General features: G+C 39.7%; 1 protein-coding gene across 1 annotated transcript in view; it reads left to right on the top strand.

The window, feature by feature from the left end:
- MAMDC2 (MAM domain containing 2) overlaps nucleotides 1–12,989 on the top strand; it is a 35,991-nt gene extending 23,002 nt beyond the window's left edge. Inside the window, exons 9-13 of the mRNA XM_040090998.1 lie at nucleotides 6,612–6,705; nucleotides 8,936–9,088; nucleotides 10,827–11,086; nucleotides 11,715–11,799; nucleotides 12,097–12,989. Coding sequence (XP_039946932.1) covers nucleotides 6,612–6,705; nucleotides 8,936–9,088; nucleotides 10,827–11,086; nucleotides 11,715–11,799; nucleotides 12,097–12,158 — 654 coding nt within the window. The 3' untranslated portion in view covers nucleotides 12,159–12,989. The remainder of the gene's footprint in view (nucleotides 1–6,611; nucleotides 6,706–8,935; nucleotides 9,089–10,826; nucleotides 11,087–11,714; nucleotides 11,800–12,096) is intronic.
- The last annotated feature ends 3,693 nt before the right edge of the window (nucleotides 12,990–16,682 follow it).

The following is a 16,682-nucleotide window of genomic DNA, read 5'->3' as shown; positions in this document are numbered from 1 at the left end:
AGCTTTATGTTTCTCTTTCATTGTTTCTGCCCTTGGATAGGAAAGGTATTCAAAAATACTTGTTCAACTGTCACAAGCTCATTACCCATGTTATCCAATTATTTATGTAGAAGTTTTTAATGTTACATTCTTTTTCCCACAGAAGCTCATTGTATTTGCATGGGAAGAAATTAAACTTGCTGGGCGAGTTTAATTTATTATAAATAAATTGATTTATTTAAATAAATCAATTTATTTTAAATGACAGAAGCTTGCAGACATTCTAATTTTGGCTTAATAGCTTCCTTGAGATCTTGATAAATGAGTTTCTGACTGTTTAATCGAAAGAAATAGAAGCCACTTAAAATCTAGTTTTATTTAGTTACCTATAAGTAATTTGGTCTACACTTAAAACATCTTGAACAGCCCTGAGACAGTCAGAATGGTTTTCCCATCCTGTGTGGTCAGTCCTTGTCTTACATGCTTACATGGCCATTTGTTTGCACAACTGACAGAAAAGTCAGGCTCCCTGTCATGTAAAAACGTCTTGACTGCTTCTTTGTGTCAGGTCACACTTTTGTTTCTAGTGTTCAAATTATTTTTTGATTTCATAATACTCTTTTTCTCACTGTGAGGAAGTTACAACAGTAGCTTCTCAGAAAAAAACACCTCGGACTCCACTATAACTGTCCTTCATCTTTAGGAAATTAAACTTTAAATGTGTCTAAGTGACAGACAGAGTTTTGTGTCTACACAGATATACAGTGTGTCATTGTCCTCGTTTAGGGCAGATTGTGAAGAAAACCTCTTAATGAGGTCCCTCTAGAGAGCAGATTCAAGTGGCCCCTCGCCCTACTGGTTTGGGGAAAGATTTACATGGAGAAAAGTGGAAAAACCTGTTTATTTAACAAAGTATTCACAATCATAAAAGATGAGTAATATTAAACAATAAAACCTCTCACTGTTCTGAAGAGATGGCAAATTCAGAAAGTCCTTGTCAGGGGGTGTAGCTCAGCCCCTCAGTCTCTCATTAGTCCCTCCTACACTGGAAAATGCTGTCCTGGGCCCCAGTGGGACACAGGTGTGAGCTCCTGGTGCTCTTCTGGGTTTTCAGTCCAGAGCAGGCTGATCAGTTCCCAGGAACAGAAAAAACACAGTCCAGGGAACTTCTCTGCCTCAGCTACCTAAAAACTAACTAAAAGCAAAGAGGAGCTCTCACCCACTGTCCATGCTGCAGACAAGACAGTCTGTGAGAGGGAATGCAGAGGAGTGCAGCTTCTGGAAACAAACTGCATGCTTCTCTCCCCTCCTTTGCTCTCGGAACCAGTCTTAAGTGGAGAACTTAATATCCAGCAAAACAGAACAGACAATAGGGGATACAAGCATCATAAACTCACCCTAGGACAGTAATGCAAACCTAGGAATATTCATTAGAATGGAATAAGATAAATTACTTTGCTGCAGAGTCACAGTTTGCTTTTAAGTCACCAGATTGGGCCATTTTCATGTTTTTCTTCTGTTTGGCTGATGTAGCTCTCTAATTAAGCAAGATGTATACATTCTGGGATAAACAAGGAGGAGAGAAAATACACAAAACATATAGGGATCCAAGGGAATCTTCTCTCCTTTTCTCTTGTTCTCAGTCCAGCTCCCTCGAAATCTCCAATAGCAAGCTTCCCCATTAGTCCCTCCCTACACTGGAGGTACTTTACTATATGTCCTCCTATTTCTTCTCCTCTAAAAGATTAACTTCATATGCATGTGAGTTTTAACTCACATTCTGCTTGTAGAGTCACTGAGTGGTAAGGATGAAAAGTCTCTTCTACCTCACCAAGTATCTGCAGCACAATCCAACATGGTGTCTTGGCAGAAGCTTGCTTGATCAGCCATTCTCATCTGTCATTGCCCATACCTCATAGCATCCAGGATAAGTGCTAAGAAAGGATTATTGATACTTTGAGACTGAAGGCCAGGACCATTGATTAAGCACTGCAACACAAACCAGCTTCCATAAGCTGGGGCAATGGTTTGGAAGGAAACTGATATGAGAACAGTAGAGATATGTTTTATTTTTCAGTAACACAGGCAACAATGGCCTGCACTGGATATTGTTTTTAGTTTAGCCTCCAAAACAGCATGTGTGTCCAGGATGATCTATTACTTAGCTTGAAACAATCAGTATGTTGTTCATCTGCCATGCTTTATGCTGAAAAAAGCTAAGCACAAAGAATCCCCTATTCTCTTCTCCAAGGCATTAGATAAAGTAATAAAATTTTATTTTGGAAAAACTGACCTAGTAAATATTTTAATTCAAAACAAGAATAAATGCAAAGCATCTTGAGATTAGTTCTATTGAGGCTGTATGAAGGATTCAGAGATCTGACTCAGTGTGAAAGTGAGTAGTTGAGTAAATCCAAGTTGATACAATTTTGGTAGCTAAAGTTCAAATACTTAAATTTTTGCTTTATTACAGAAAAGGATATTTATACCAGAAGAAGAATGAATAAATTTGACATGTGAATAAAAATGTTCTAGTCCATTGCCTAAAACTAAATCAAGAATGCATCAACAAAATAAATTGAGAGGACTGTAACTATTTCAGTACATTTGCTATAGCAAATACTGAAAACTCAGCTCTCCCAAGCAGAAGCTCCCAAGTAGAAGACTTTGTAATTTAATCCCTGTAAAATTACAAAGTCTTCTCATGGCAGTGTATCCTTCAACACCACAAAAATCAAGTGGAAAAATAGTGACGCTTAAGCTACAGATGGCAAAGCTGAACAAGTTTACAATTGTCACTGAATCAGATCAATCCTTTGGTTGTACTAAGATTACTGGTTCAGTGGCCTTTGAGAGACCAGAGTTATTGTTGTGATACTTTTGAAATGGAGGGCTTTCTACAGGATCCAGTGGGTAGTTACATACCTCGTATGGAACAAATTAATGCAATCTAAGAATAATTAACTTAATCCTGCTCCCAAAGATATAAATACTAAAGCATCACTTAAAACATGACTCCACAGTGTGGAAATGCTGTTTCACAAATGAGGACTGACTTTACCTTTACATGTGTGGTTTTCTGATTATTCATGGATTTAGGGCTACAATATGTCTTTAGTTCATTACAAATATTCACCAGAATGCATTTATTAAAATTCTGGCAAGTGATGTTCACCTAGTGTCAGTATCTTATTTTACACTTACTTTATGTTTCTTTCCAAGAGATGCTACCTTTTCTAAATGACTACCCCTGTGTCCTGACAATGAACTTACAAAGTATGAAACAATTTTTGTCCTGTTAAAACTTGAGGCTAAGATACAGTTCTACAGTGTGAAGAAAAAACCACAAAAACGTGTGGGGTTTATGCCACCATACTCTAAGCAGTTTTGCATTCTGTGCAGGGGCACTCCTTAACTCTACACCAGGGCAGTTTACAAGACAGATAATCAATAATAACCAGGATTGGTAGGACTGAATGGAAGTATTTCAAAAATTGCTCGACCCTGGGCAACATAATCACAGAATCATAGAATTTTTAGGTTGGAAGAGACCTTCAAGATCATCGAGTCCAACCCATCTCTACTACCTTGTCATGGGTTAGTACATGGGTTAGTTTGGTTTTTTTAGTTATAGAAAAATGTAAGATAATTCTCCAGGTCAGGACCTGGGAATTGCTTTAGAAGAGACAGGGATCTATCAGAGAGTTAGTTGGAATATTGACATCTATTCTGACCACTGAAATTGTTGGCTGCAACTTTGGGAAGTAAAATATAAAACCCAAAGAATTTCCTGTAGGTGAGTCTTTTTTCTTCTTCCTTTGGCCAGAGAGAGACAAGTAACATCGAGCTGGGCCTGCTGCTCCCCCCTTTTGGGGGGGATCTGGCCTGAGGCCTGGCCGGATTCCATCGGCTCCCAGGTGAAGCGGGGTGGAGAAGGAGAGGTTGCTGTTTTGCAACAGCTACTTTCTCTAAACTTCCATGGAGCAGGGAGAGATCTCTGCTAGGTCCCTGATAAGAGCTATGGGCACCATTTGGGCCGAAGCCACCCTGATTTACACCAAGGGGTGGGCTGAGAAGGCATTTATGATCCTGCCTGGGTTTTTTTTGTGATTCCGGACTGCCTGAGTGCTCCGATCTCTGATGTTTCTGTGAGTTCTTCCTCCCTCACCAGTGCGGCCTTGAACGTCTAACACCACGAGCAACAGACAGAGAGACAAAAACTCCAAGCAGATTTAACTCTTCCTTAGCAAGATGAAGCTTCCAGAGCTTAGCCCTTCTCTGAGAGTGTAAGAAAGGATAAAGTGACATAAAGAACAACAGCTTGAAGTCAGTAAAGCAACAGTGAAAAGACAATTGGGACAGAGGGTTGAAGAGTTAGTTGTTCTATTCTTACTTGAGCCATGGAAATGAACTCTATATTTAGATCATTCCTTTAAATCATGGGAAAGATATGCATTTGGGGAGATGATTGTTTTAATTTGTGTGTGGATCTGAGCAAAGGTGTTTGTGATGAACTAAGTAATATCCTATAAGATGCTTGAACAGAGATAAAGATGAGAAGCCCCCTGCGCCAGTGAAGAAGTGAGAAGATACCTCTGTACCTTGAAGTGAGGAATCCTTTGCTTTGGAGTTATTCATCTTTAAAAGGTGACACCCCAGTATGCAAAAGTCTAAGACCCGTGACCCATAAGCAGCTTGGGAAACTGCTCCTGGGAGGGGTCACAAAAGCAGATTTTTCCGGGTGGTTGTTTTTGTGACAGTTTAAAACCCACAAGAGAACCGTTGTAAGTTGTCAGTGGGATCCATGACTCTAAAAGATACTTTTCCCCTAATGAATTGGTGAAAAACTATTGTCAGATAGTGAAACTGACTGAAAATTACAAGTTTTGTCTCTTTATGTTGTTTTGTAAGAAACTGAACAGTTTGTAAGGGGAGGGAAAAGTGTTTTTGAAGTTTCATTCCATTTTAGTTTTTTTTTCCCAACTTTCTTCTTTTCTATTCTTTTAGTGTGTGTTAATAAACTATTTGTTAATTTTAAGGTTGAGCCTGCTTTGTTTTTCTCCTAGTCTCTCTCTCACAAGAAGAGTAAGTACCAAGACCAAAATTTAGTGAACGTGAAACCACTACATACCTCAACTAGACCATGAGACCAAGTGCCACATCCCGTCTTTTTTTAAACACTTCTAGGGATGGTGACTCCACCACCTCCCCAGGCAAGCCATTCCAGTACTTTATCACTCTTTCAGTGAAAAGCTTTTTCCTAATATCCAGCCTATATCTCCTTTGTCGCAGCTTGAGATTGTGTCCTCTTCTTCTGTCTGTTGTTGCCTGTAGAAAGAGACCAACCCCCAGCTGACTACAGCCACCCTTCAGGAAGTTGTAGAGTGTGATAAGGTCACCTGTGAGTCTCCTTTTCTCCAGGCTAAACAACCCCAGTTCCCTCAGTTGTTCTTCATAATGCATGCATACTTCAAAGTTTTTGGTGTAGTTATGTTCCAGGCTATTTTACAAGCAGATGAGTTAATAAATACTACATAGCAAAGCAAACTGACAAAATACCATGTAGGAATCATATTGATGGTGTTACCAAGCCTACTAGAAGAGAACATATTAAATAATGCTCTAACAACTTTTAAAAGACTTTTTGTATCCACATGAATCATCAGTCAGCATTTAACCTCAAATATGTAACTGAGGTGTTGTCCAGAAGATTAAACGTTTAGAAACTACATTAATCCATCTGCAATCACTACCATAGACCTCAACACAAAGGAATTGTTTTGAAAAGCTCCTCCCAAATTATAGTCATAACCCCAGTGGTCAGACAGATGGTTTGGAGTAGTTAGGCCAAGAAAACCATCAGCAGTGTTTTCACAAAATAAATCCTAATGTGTCTTCTGTAATTCAAAGAGATCTGTGTCCACCTTGGCAGAAGGGCAACTGTATTCCAGTTTCTTTACATTTCATTTTATTATCTCATGTGTTGCTTGTATTTTCCATGGCAGAATTAATGTTTACTCAAATCAATGATCTTGGATATTTTCAATAATCTTCACAAACTCAGATAAGCACTGTGAATTATGCATAACATTTCAGGTCTCCTGCTCGATGACATCATGGCACTGAGTCATTTATGAATAATCCCATTTTGTGCAATAGTTTCAGTTCATGTCTATTATTCTTTGCTTTTTGCCATAGCCATTCTTGCCTGTCACTCCACATTACCCTTTCAAGTTTATTTTTATATGGATAAAACCTCCTGGTTTTCAGGATAGGATAGCTGAGGGTATTTGAGCTGTTAATGTTGGGTGTTGAGCAAGAAAAAAACACAACCTCAGTGAGTCATGTTTTCTCACAGACAAAAAAATACTCTAGTAAAATGGGAATTACATACAGATATATATAATTTGTCTACAAAAATGAGAAAATATTTTCTGTTGATAGAAAACATACATTTAGTCCCTGCTGGAATAGACACTTCAGTCATTGGCAGAATGTGCCAAGACAAAGTGGATCCATTATTCCTGTTCTGTAGATCTCAAAATTATTTGTGCATTTGGAAAAACCACTAGTATTTCAGACTCTTAACAGTGCCAGATTTTGCACCTGAAACTTTCCTTCCTGAATTGCAGGTTGTCTTTGTCAGCTGGTGTAAAAGCTTCTGGGACTGTGGACTTGTGGCACTGGATGATGTATCATTAAGCCTGGGAAGCTGCCAGGCTGCTGGTAAGACCATGTGTATCTGTCATTCAATAGCTGCTATCCTTTTGAGTAAGAGCTTATCATACACCTTCATTTTCCAAGCCTATCCTTGTGGCTAGTCTCTCTCTCTCACAGAGCCCTCTGGCTCCGTTCTTGCCTCGGCTAGCTTGAGAGACAAACCACAGTTGGAAGGATTTTTCCTCAGGGCCCCAAAAATCCCAGAGTGGATGTGAACCTTTTCCTTTAGAGAGAGCAGGTACCTGCTGATGGCAAAGGAAGGGTCTGCACTTGATCTGGGGGGAAATCAGGGCTTTATTCAGTCTTTCTTCTGGGGTCCTGCTCCCACCTGGGTCAGGAGCCCCTTCCCTGTCCCTGAGCCAAGAGAAAGAGTAGGCCACATGTTCTGGCTTATATCCAGGGAAGGGGCTAAAAGCAGGGACAAGCCACTACCTAATCAGGAATAAGATGGGAGTGGAACAGAGTTGGATTACATTCCAGTGTGGGAGAATGGGTGGGAGAAAGGGTCAGGGACAAACCTCAGGATGTTACATTTTCCAGGGCAACAGGGGAGTACAGAAGAAACCGTTACAAAACCCAATATAAAAATGAAATACAATATAAACCCAAATAATACACAGCAACGTATCCTGTAGCTGCCATCATCCTGTTGTGATTTCTTGTCTTTTCTTTATTTCTGATAAGTATTGCATAAATCGTATTTCTGTGAGGTAGCAAACAGCCAGCAAGGACAGTTCTTGCTCACAGGAATACCAGCTAAATCCTAAAATATTTCAGTGACTCCAGAGCAGTTGTATATGGGTGAATGGTCCTTTGAGGGCATAAAATGAACCCATAGTTCAACTGAGTGAAAAGCAGTTTTCAAATGGTCTTTAAGAAGCCAAGAATGGACCCCAAAAGCAGTATTTTTCAAAACATAGCATTATTTTTTTTTTAGGTGAGAAGTACAGTTGTGCAAGACACAGCCTCACCTGAGCTGCAGTTCTTTGATGAAGATAGAGAACAGCAGTCCCTCTTGTATCAGGAGGAACTGAATGGTTTTCAGCAAAACTTTACCCTCTGACATGCACAGGCTAACCCCTCTGAACTCCCCAAATTCCCTCTTCTGTGGCTTTGTGAGGTTTGACAGTACAGCAATTGTATCCTAATTTAAAAAAAAAATCCTCATGAAGCAGGCACAGTCTACAATCCGTCCTTCTTTGGAATAAAGCCATGCCTTTGCAGTGGTCCTAATAACTCTTTAATGACCTCTTTTGATTGGATTTCAAGCATTCAGGCTTATAAAAGACAGTGAAGTCATATGTACAAAACAAAACACCATTTTTCTAAACAATTTCAAGCAGTTGTCTGTCTTGCTTTGCTGTAATTTGTAAGTAATTGGAAAAGGAACCAAAGGTGCAGAACTGGTATCTGGGTGTAGAGTCATGTCATGGCCTGTTTCTGATGGCAGAAAAACAAATGCCTGAAAAATGCCCCAGAGGTATCAAGGCTTCCTCCTCTTCAAAAGGTTGAGGCAGCTCAAAATGTCTACTTCTGAATGACAAATTCAGATTACCTGACAAAAACTTCCTGGCATGCACCTGAATTACATCACCTTTTGTATGATCTAAGAGAATTGAAATAATGAAAATACTCTAGTAATTGCAGCTCTGTGGTGTGTTGTAGGCTACAGTAGAATCTGGTGCCAAAGGAACAGAGGAGAGCTAAATGTGGCATTGCTTTCAGTTCACTGAATCTCCAGTCTTGGAAACAGTTAATTTATTATGCACATTATACATGCTGGCATTTATTAACCTGCTTGGGGTGCCAAAACAGTGAAAAAAATTACGCTGGTAATTCTATAACACAGCCTGTTATAGAATCATAGAATTGCTAAGGTTAGAGAAGACCTCTAATGTCATTGAATCCAACCATTAAAACCAAAGGACCTCATAAGATCATCTAGTCCAAACCACTGTTGTGAAGACTAATAAACTGTTTTAAAGAATCCTAGGACTAGTGAATCCTAGTCATTGAGCTAGTCTAGGGCACAGATTTTCCCAAAGATGTAAAGAAAATTAAATTAAATTTTATCTGATAGTTTGAAGGTAGCTGATATAATTGTGACTATTGCAAGCATTGCCAGGTAGCTGTAATTGATGTCAGCAGGTGAGGAAATGCAATACATTACTTGTGTAATCTCTCCATATATGAGTCTAATGCATTTTAAGTTTTAAACTATGTCCTCTCCTTACAGATTTGGTTCTGCCCAGTCCTGGAGAATGCACTTTTGAGAAAGATGAGTGTGTGTTTACCCAGAAGAAGAGAGGTCGTGGGAGCTGGCACAGGAAGAGGGGTCCAACTCCCACTTCTTACACTGGACCGAAAGGAGACCACACTACTGGGGTAGGTAAGTTAAGTTCCACATTGACCTTTCAGAACAGAGATTGACAGTTAATTAAAAATATTGATTAAATATTTTAAATTATAATCCAGAAGATAGAGAAAGTTTTTACTCTTCTACTCAAAAAAAGTTACTAATCAAATGAAGTAAAGCACATTAGGCAGAGACTCATGAGTGGTTTTGAGAATACGAATTTAATCTGAATTATCTGATGGCCATGTGGATAATTTTGTTGTCATGTCCCAAAGCAGCCTTTTTCTTGGGAGATTAAAGAAGAGGATGACTTCACCCCATAGACCCCACAAAAAAGCTCCTTCCAAACTCGCAGTTTATGTGAATATTCCCTGAAATTGACTTTAGACCTATTTTCAGTTTATGTGGATCATTAAATAGTCTGAGAAGTGAGGCTGATAGCTTGACTTTAGAACTGAGAGCCTTTTAAGCCTGGTCGATGACAATGATTATTCCTTAGCTCAACTCTTAGCAGCAAGCTGTGCAAATGATTGGGGTTCTTCTGCGTGAACACCTTTGGGTTCAAAAAGAAAACATGAAGAATAAAAGAGATCCCACAAGCCCTTTATCTTGAAAATGTGCTCCACAAGCTCACTAGTGCAAGCTCAGGTATTTAGGCAGGTGGGACCTTCATTTAGTATGAGTGCACAGAAAACTGCATCACCACCAACCACAGCCTAAAATGTACCCTCAGATGTACAGGCAGGTGTCTCTGAGTTCCAATGAATCAATCTCTATCAGTGTGCAATTTCTGGTGTAAGAGCAGCTATAGTATATTCTTCCTTTGTATTCTTTTCTGCGGCTATGTATTTCAAGATATATAACCAAGTTTTAACTGTTCAGGCCATTAATTAGTGGAAAGCAAATTCATGGCCCTCATTCCATCACTTAGTTACCACCAGAGCTGGAGCAAACTGAGGTGCGTCAGAAGACCAAGGAGCATCCCCACATCCCATCTGCTGCATAAAGCAACTGTTCTGTTTTGAGATAAATGCTCTGTCAGCAGACAGTGAACTGAGATAATGCAGGTACTCTTCATGCAGTCCCAATGCTCCTTTTCTGTGGTGTTTCCTGCCTGTCACAAGTCCTGGAGGTGATACTGCCTTCAGAGGGAGAGGGAATTCCCAAGAATCAGTGAGACAGGCGGAATGCTGAGAGCAGCAACAGCAGCCAGTGGATGCTTGAGAGTCTCTTGTGATACTCAAGAGTCCTATTTTCTGCACAAACCCCTAGTGAAGACATTTCTCTAAGCCAGGTTGTAGTTTGGTGGCAAGCAGTAGTCAAGAGAGAGGGTGAAAAGTTGTAGGTCCATATTTCATACAGTGTGTTGGAGAATTCCTAAGTTGCTTTGTACCAAACCTAGTGCAATCCATTTCAATGACTTTGTTGTTCACTATGTGTAAAAGTTCCTTCCGTTAAAAATCAAAACCTAGAGCTCATATTACAGCATAATAAAGTAACTTGCCTTTTTCTCTAAAGACTGAATCATACTATAAACTTGTTAGAAAGACTAGACCATCTCTTGGCTTTATGATTTCAAGCCCATCGTTATTATAGGACACAATTATTACAGTATCTCAAATATTACAGTTTACAAATGCAGAAGTCTATGAATCTTTATCAAAATAGTTTCAGTCTGGGGTTTTTAAATAGAATGAGCATGTTGAGCATAATGAACATTCCACTATAATGTATCCTGCTTTGCTAATATTTACTTGCATATCTTTTTAAGGATACTACATGTATATAGAGGCATCCAATATGGTCTATGGACAGAGAGCATACCTAGTTTCAAGATCACTGAGAGGAACATCTGGAAAACAGTGCCTGACATTTTTCTATCATATGTATGGAGCTGGGACTGGATTATTAAGTGTTTATCTAAGAAAAGAAGGGGATGATGAGGAGATACCTTTGTGGAGGAGGACAGGGGAACAGAGCATCTCATGGCTAAGGGGACTGATAGAATATGAAAGTGATACAAACTACCAGGTAAGAAAAACAAGCAAGAAGCAGCCAAATTGGAATGCTGAAGTGAATTATGTACTAGTTTTGTATTGTTAAAAAAAAACAAAAAAACAACAAACTAAAATGTTAAAACATAGATGACAATGAATGGACACCTGAAGAATGTGAAATAATGTAATTTTTTACAAATTAAGTTAGGGAGGGATCTATTAAAGATGTGAATAATTTGCAAGTAAGAAAATAGTTATGAATTAAAGAATTTTGAAGTATTTAAATGCCATTTTAATGTATTTAAATATAAATGCCGTAATTTTTTTGTCAGTAGTGGTAGGGCTTTTTGAGATCACTTGTGCAATTTCATTTCCTTCAGTTGTCTGTAGCCCTGTCCAGATTTGACACAGCCACTGAGCTGTGATGAAATGGCAGCTTCTTGTACGGTTGTCTTTCTAAGGGGCCACCAAGAGAAGGGATGATGCAAAGCCAGTGGTCTGTCTAAGGAGGGGGGAAAGTGAGGGGAAAGTGAGAGGAAAGGAGAGGAGAAGGGAGGGCAGGGGAGTAGGTAAAGGGTATCCCTTGAATAAGTTGCATGGCAACTATTTTGTTCAGTCCTTCCACCATTTGGATTCATGAAAAATTGTGTCTTACTTTACAGATTATTTTTGAGGCAATCCGCGGTGTGTCAATAAGAAGTGACACTGCTATTGATGATATTCTGTTCCAGGCAGGACCTTGTTTGGGTAAGTTTCAACATTTTAGGAGACACCTTAAATTTACAGTGTTTGTTTGTGGTTGGGTGATACTTTTCTTGAGGCCCATTTGAATTTCATATCAGCTGGGTTAGTGCAGAAATTTTACTCTCTAACAGGATGGGAAATCATCCTCAGAATCTCAACTACTTAAGTGGCTGTACACTTTTTAAAAACCACATCACGTTGCATTTAAATTCAGCATGCTAATTAAATTCTGCTGTAGGTATTCTTATGCATGACAAAAATAAAAATAATTACAGTATTTCTTCATTCTTTGTATTCCAGAAGTGGAAGAAATTCAGTTCTCCTCAGGCTATCCTGGCAGCTTAAATGAAATTGAGTATTAAATACAGTTTTTTGAAAGGAATTAAGCACACTGAAGAATTGTATGTGAGAAACTGCACCAACTGCCTGTTTTAAAATACGTTTTAATAAATACTGGACTGATTTGAATACACACCAATACACAGGAAGAACTTGGAGCACTCATGTTCCTTGCCTTTTAAATGAAATTATTGACTCAGGGCTTCTCAGACCGTAATTTTTTTGATATTATTTCCTCTTTTGCATGAGGTATCAATTATTACATAAAGGCTTCCCATTTTGCACAGATCATTAATTTTTAATTTTTTAAATGTTTCTGGTATATAAGTAAAAAGAGGAAATCAAGTTGCACAATTGAAGTCCAATATTGTGTTATCTTAAATCTGCATTCAGTGAATGTTTTGTGTTGGGGATAGAATGGATTTTTGTTAAGAAAATTATAATGTTTTGAAATAACAAAGAAAATAGTGTCAGCTACTAATAATATCCAACATGTTAAGTGCAATTATTCACAGTGACAAATCTCTCTGGGAAACTTAAGAGCTGGCAATTTTTTGTGATAGTGTATTATTTTACTATAACAAATATATTTGTCAATAACAAACTAATTTCTAGTGTTCAGTATAATTCAGCATAAGATGCTGGCCTGTGCAATTATATGAAATTAAATACTTTAAATGCATATGTTTTCTGGGACGAGAGTCCTGTTGCTTGTTTTTTTATTAAGTAAGTTTGTACACTCACAGAGAATGCGCTTACACTTTGTCCAACCACAGATGTCTTGCATTTATATTAATAGGAAACTGAATTCACACATCTTGTTACTTTTTAAGACTTAATGTATTTGTGGGTAAGGTGGGTTTTTTTGTTGTTTGTTTGATTGTTTTTTATTACTATAACTTCCTAATAAAATGTAACTTTGTGTATCATCTTATTGCTCTGCTCTAGATTTCTCTCTTGGTTTGAAAGACAGGTGTCTGCTAAGGAAGGCAGGAGCCTCCCTTGGAACAGAAAATGTAAACTCCCTCCCTCCAAATTATTATAATTCTGTAATTAAGGGGCTCTTAGGCAAAGAGATGAGAATAGGAATAACAGTTCTTTACTGGTGTGTATAATAAAGCAAACAACCACCAACAACCATTATAACAAACAGAACCAGTGAGCCCTTCTCTGCGGCAGGCACTTTCCCCTTCGGTGCAGTTCCGCTCACGGCCACCAGGGGCGCTGGTGGCTCCCGGTGGGCAGGGCGGGTGCGATGATTCCCCCGCGGCTGCAGGGGGCGCTGTGGCGCGGGCTGAGGGAGCGCGCGGTGATGACGGCTGGGCCGAGATGGGGAGGGATGGAGGAGGGGATTTGCTTCACAAACCCCCTGAGGCAGCTGATCTCGGGGTCCCAGCAGGGCTGTCAGAAACAGAAAGCTGGGCAGGCAGGACGTCTTGGCAGGCAGGGGCTGTGGGGCTACAGTGCAGCCAAAACTTGGAGTAGTGCCGAAGAAGTGGTGGGGGTAGGGCAGCAGCGACCTGGCTCCCAGCAGGGCAGGGAGAGGTGAGCCCAGGATCCTGGGCACCAGAGCAGATGGGGATAGGTCCCTTTTTGTTTGTGTTTTAATGAGGTAGGTGTTAATAAGGTTCCAGTTCAGTGGCTGCTCTCAGAAGCAGAGGCTCACCCCACGGCAGAAGAAACAGCTCTGGGCTGGGCTCTGGCGGCAGCAGCGCATTCCCTTCCACAAGCAGCAGCTCTGACACCTCCGAAGCTGAGAGAGAGAGCTACAGCTGCCCCAGCCCTGACTTCTGCCTGCCCAATTCTCAGTATCTCTGCTCCTCGGAGAGGAACTCCCAAATAAGAGAGTGCAACCGGATGCTCTCCTCCCCTAAGCTTGGCCACTTTCGCTTTTCTTAAGTACCCAGTAGTTAGTGTTTCCTAGGAACTAGAAAAAAAAATCTAATAGAAAAAGGGGGGAAAAAAAAAAAAGAAAAAAAAAGAAAAAAAAAAAAAAAGAAACCTAACTGCCAACAATTTCATACTAATCTGTGTAAGAAAGAACTGAACCTAATAAAGTAGCCTGAATTCATTATTTTGTAGATAAAGAGAATGAAATATGTGATTCACATCACCTAAGAAAGCTAATAAAAAGTAATCTGAACTGCTGCAAGAAGCTGTGTACTGAGTGGTAGAAATTTTTCTACCATATCCTGTTCTGTTCAGAACTAAAAATGTGCTTTTCCTAACAGGCTATAAGGATCAGCAGCACATGGGATGATCTAGCCCCTTGCATCTTTCATAAGTTTTCTTTTTGGTGACAGAAACAATTGAAGAGCTTGTTCAATGCAATACATTCAATACTCATGTTTTTATTTAACCACATAGATTGAAGCCGGTTTTGGTTTCCTAGAGATTGAGGAAGAGCCAAAAGGAATTGATATCTTATCTGCCTATCCTAGATACCTACAGCCTCCCTAGTCAGCTGCTTATGAACACATCACTCTTGTTATTATTTGAAAATGAAAGCAAACAGAAATAATGGTCTGTTTCCTATCAATCAATAAAAAATTACAGTTGTTCTGTAAAGTGCATGCTTGGTATCAATATTCAGATCAAATTATCTAAGCAGAAAACAAGTAAAGATTAAGAGGTTAAAATAATGAAGCTTGGTGGTTCTCCATATGTCAATGAAATTAAACATGAAGTACATGTTAGGCTCCAGATTTATGCAATTCTGCCTCACTCCATCAAATTAATCAGATTTAGGCTGATGTGTTGGGGAGGATGAAGCCAGAAAGCCCTATAAATATGATTGCTTAGATTCTGAGAATGTGAAACCTGTAAGTGAGATAGAATTGAAAGTAAGTTTTGATGTTTGAGATGTCCTAGCTACTGGATGTCTGGGAAAACAGTTATGTGACCAGCTTAAGGTTACCTGCAGCCAGACCCAAAGGTCAAATGGAATGTTCTGTCTCACCCCTCAATGTGTGATTCATCCCACACCTGTACCCCTCCCCTGAAGTATCAGGTATCTGTAACCCCATTGGCACAAGTCCTGTTCCAGCCCACCTTGAAGACCCCTTATCAGGGGGCTTCAAGGGTGGGCCGGGCTCTTGGCCCTCTTCCTCTTTGCCCTCTCCCCTTGCCTCTTGCTTCTCTGCTCTTGGAATTTCATCTCCCTATCTCTCCCTTCCCCCACCTTCCTAGGCCTTGCCACGAGTTGCAGTCTGGCAGCTCAGAGCAAGGCCTCATATCCCTTACAATAAACCTCATCTTCTAAAACCCAACTTTAGAGATCTCTCGTCTGCATTCATCCACACCGTCCTGGAGTCCACAGCAGCAGCAGTGAAGCAATTTCTACATTGATGGAATAAAAACCTAAATGAAGAACTACAACCTGCTCTCCACTGAGTGATTTCTAGGGACCTCACTGCTACACTGATTTTATCAGCACCTCTGAAGGAAGTATTTTTCCACAAGGTGTGAGGCATTGCCCTGACTGGGGGGAGGAAAAAAAAAAAAAAAGGCAAAAAAAGGGGGGGGTGGAAAAAAGACCCCACCAAAAAAACCAAACCAAACCAAACCACCACCACCACCGCCACCACCACCACCAAAAAACCACAAAAAAACCCAACCCAACAAAAAAACCCCAAAAAACCACACAACCACACCAAAAAACAACCACCCTCCTAAGTTCTTCCTTAAGGAGGTAACATCACCTTTCCAATCATTTTTGTTGAAGGAATTAAAGTACAGAGGGAAAATTTGAAAGGTGGCTTTCATTTACCTCAGTGTCTGACGAATATCAGTTTATAGAATAGGAAATTCAGAGACTAGTGAAAGTGGCTGCAAAACATTTGAAAACTGGGTATGGTGCATTAAGATTTCTCCGCTGGCAAACTTCAGTTTAATGGTGAGATAAAAAAATATTCTATCAGCTCTGTCCAAATGGGAAAATCTTCATGCAATTATTTTCTGTCCTGGATCCATATTTATTTACTACATTTTCTTTTCTTCACTGTTGCAGTAGCTCTACCAGGACCAGTGGAGCAAAGAACAGTTCTGAGACTTGCCATACCAGGCCTGTTTAATGCCTGAAAAATTCTTCAAAAGCTAGTGAAGAACTTACGAGTAATTGCTTTGATTCCATTTGTGTCACAACCTGTGAAATTGAAATAAGAAACCTCAAAAAAATATATTTTTTGTACATATTATAAGCTATAATGCCCCAAGTGGTAATGTGCTTATATTTGATTATTGTAAATGAAGCTTTGTGCTGGCCTGGAACTCACCTTGTTCCTGAGATCAGTGGAAAGCTCTTTTATTGTCCTCCTTGTATGAAATAAATTCCTAAGATATGAGCTCTTAGTTACTGTTAAAAGTTACTGTTCTAAGTTTAATAGTTCATAAGCAAAACTTGTTTGTTTGTGCCCCTACTCCCTACTCTCTACTCTATGCCTGTACTCCCTTTCCGTCAAGCATCACCGCCTCTGCTCCCAGGAGACTGTGTGCCCAAGGACATATCCATATGCAAATTAAGATACACTTGGCACAGAAGACCCCCA

This window comes from Hirundo rustica, chromosome Z, assembly GCF_015227805.2.
Source record: "Hirundo rustica isolate bHirRus1 chromosome Z, bHirRus1.pri.v3, whole genome shotgun sequence".
NCBI lineage: Eukaryota > Metazoa > Chordata > Aves > Passeriformes > Hirundinidae > Hirundo > Hirundo rustica.
Note: the sequence above shows the minus strand (reverse complement) of the source record. Positions and strands in the feature narration are given on the sequence as shown.